This window comes from Lactuca saligna, chromosome 6, assembly GCF_052625555.1.
Source record: "Lactuca saligna cultivar CGN05327 chromosome 6, ASM5262555v1, whole genome shotgun sequence".
NCBI classification, from domain to species: domain Eukaryota; kingdom Viridiplantae; phylum Streptophyta; class Magnoliopsida; order Asterales; family Asteraceae; genus Lactuca; species Lactuca saligna.
This window is the reverse complement of record NC_136422.1, coordinates 120,892,179-120,895,110: the sequence shown is the minus strand read 5'-3', so window position 1 is coordinate 120,895,110 and position 2,932 is coordinate 120,892,179. Positions and strand designations below refer to the sequence as shown.

At 31.1% G+C, this 2,932-nt stretch overlaps 1 protein-coding gene across 2 annotated transcripts; it reads left to right on the top strand.

Moving 5' to 3' along the window:
* Window positions 1-582: 582 nt before the first annotated feature.
* On the top strand, window positions 583-2,707 carry LOC144999710 (uncharacterized). Of its 2 annotated transcripts, none has more exons than XM_078958879.1 (3): window positions 583-841; window positions 1,404-1,592; window positions 2,301-2,707. In XM_078958879.1, the coding sequence occupies exons 1-3, from the start codon at window positions 776-778 to the stop codon at window positions 2,502-2,504; spliced, it is 459 nt and encodes a 152-aa protein (XP_078815005.1). In that variant the 5' UTR covers window positions 583-775; the 3' UTR covers window positions 2,505-2,707. The 2 variants fall into 2 exon arrangements, with proteins under 2 accessions (XP_078815005.1, XP_078815006.1); XM_078958880.1 differs by having other exon boundaries at window positions 822-899.
* Window positions 2,708-2,932: the final 225 nt, after the last annotated feature.

The window sequence follows — 2,932 nt, the reverse complement described above, 5'->3', positions numbered from 1 at the left end:
CAAGATTTTTGGGTTTGCAGATTTCGGTTATGGATTTGATATCCAAGTTTGATTTTGGTTTGGATTTGAATTGCAAATTGGATTTTGGTTATGTATTTGATTTACTGGTTCGATTTTGAACATTTAGGTAGATTTATATCGAGTTTTAGGTGATTTTCTGTAGTATTGGGAGGCTGGAGATAGTGACCAAAGTTGCTACCTTGAACTGGGTTCATCCATTTAGGGAAGAAAGATGATGTGGGTGAGATGAGCCCCACAAAATTAAAAAGATAAATAAATATGGGTGACATGAGGTAAAAAATTTGCTTTAAAGTTTCAAATTTGGACCGATCATGAGATAAAAAAATTGGAATAAAATTGTACTTTTTGATAAACAACATGAATGAATTTTACAATTTACTCTAAATATAAACATGTCTTTTACATATATTTAATGGTTTGATATTAAAGATATTAATAGAAAAGATCAATAATACAACAAAATAAAACCATTATAAAACCATTAGGACCAAAAATTTAATGTTTGTTATAGTTATCCTCCAAATTAACAATCTTAAATTTTGTCTATATATATATAATGTATAATGACAGATAGCATATTACAAAACCCACCTAGCCAAGCAACCGTCCGTCTTCATCTTCCCTTTCCACGTTACAATCTCTCTGGACTCTCTCTCTCTTACAAAGAGAAAGCGAAGCAATCCAACGACATCACACCCATATCACGTTTGGAGCTATTTGATTACTCTTTTGCTCCAAAATTAAAGCAAAAGATATGGTGGGTCTTTTCTCTAGATTTTCTGTCAGCAGAAATGGCCATCGTCGCTCCCAAAGTGCACTCGTAAGTTACAACCATCTCTCTGTAAACTCCTAACTACTGATCACAGTTCATGGATCCTGTAGGTTCTCTTATTTCGTTTTCTAAGCAATTCTATTTGTCTTAATCAGTATTCAATCCATAAAGTTCTTTAGGTTGATGATGGGTACAGGGTTATTCGTTTTCTAATTAATTCGTTTTTGACATTTGTAAATTCAAAATTTGGGGGTTTGACTTTTTCTTCAATAGCCTGAACAAAGAATCTGATTTTGGGCATTCTGGGTCTCTTTCACTATGTGATCAAATCCAATTTTGCTGAGATTCTCTTGAATTTTTTGGATTTTGGCTGTTGTCTTCATAGAAAGCATAAAAGTCAAAATTTGATTCTGTTTACATGTCTACCATGTTTGACTATCGACAGTCAAACGAGTTTCAATTCGAAACCAAAATTGATGAAAGTTTTTCCCTTTTATAGAATACGATTACTATCGACATATAACTATATAACATCTATCATAAATTCGATGTCAATTTTGCATTTGGAAAGCATAAGTTTTGACTATAGTCGATTGATTTTTACATAAAGGACGAAGGGGAAGTTGTAGCTCAAGATACAGAGGCTATAGAAACAACTGGTAATGTTACAGGATTTATGTCGACTTCTCATCATGGAATCGAAGTTGCAGTTGAGTTTAAGCCTGTCGAGCATCCGATTGAGCCTCTTGACCTCGATCAACCCATTCAATGCCCATTGCCTGAACCTTCGATCCTCAATGTAAGCCCATGCTTATTTATATTCCTATATATTTGATAAACCTGACATTTGGGGAAATGGGAAAGAGAAATAAAGTAGGATAAACTAATGAAAAAAGGAAAATGTAATGGGAAAAAGTAAAAAACCCTTATTTACTATATAGTATTAAGTTAAAAAATTGCTCTTTTTGTATTAAATTAAAGAAATAAGTCCTTTAGATACCCGTAAGTTACCGTTTTAGCCAAAAATGAATGTTTGTCTTATAAATGTTGTAAATATGAATTGTAAATAAAAAAATTACAAAATTATGAAGTAATAAAATAAAAACATTTGCCTTAAAAGTAATAGCAAATCTTGTCTTATTCATAATTGTTTAATGGAATGGTTGGATGTAATGTCAACTTGACATTTTATGAATCATAATGAGTTTAACTACTATATAACTATACCATGGAAAAAAAATTAATATAAAATGATTAAAACATAAATGTTTATATATATATATATATATATATATATATATATATATATATATATATATATATATATATATATATATATATTCCAAATCTCTGAACCATTAAAAATTTATAACGCTTAATGCATTGTAGGAAAAAGAATATGGTATGTATGAAAAATGGAATGATGATGTAAATTCTATAAATGTATTTTTTAATTCATTTTTGGACCTTGTTTGCTAATTTATTTGATTTGTTACATAACAAAAAGGATGGGAGAATATGGAAAGAACGCGTATCTGCAGGTGTGCAAAAACGGGTCGACTTACCTGGAATGCATGACGAATCGGGGGCCCAACCCGAACCCGAGACACCGCGATCAAAATCACGACCTCGGACAAATCGAATGATATTGCCATCGATTAGTGCACCTGAACATAATATTCTGAAACTCCTAGAAGAGTCAGGGATGTAAAATGTAAATTTATGGCTATCTTTGTTTAAATTTGGATGCAATTTTCGGGTTTTTCATTATATGCTTTATTTATCGTTTTCAAAAACACAAACACAAGAACCACATTATATGTACATATTCTAAAGTTTTTTCATGTTGCTTGTTAGAATATATGAATATATATAGAGATATACATATATATGTTTGTTAAACATGTTATCCAAGTGTGAGTTGTGTTTAATCTGCTATGGTTCTTTTCACAGTCGATCCCTCTAACTACATATCCGACGTGGACATACAGTGTCAACAAACAAACGTTTTGGAGTCTAATTAGATGACATTAGGACAATGTCTTTCTTCATTGGTTAATGGAGTCATGACATTTATGGGTCAAATATTGGTTATACCTCCTCCAATTACTTATTATTCAAATCACTTATTTTGGTTCT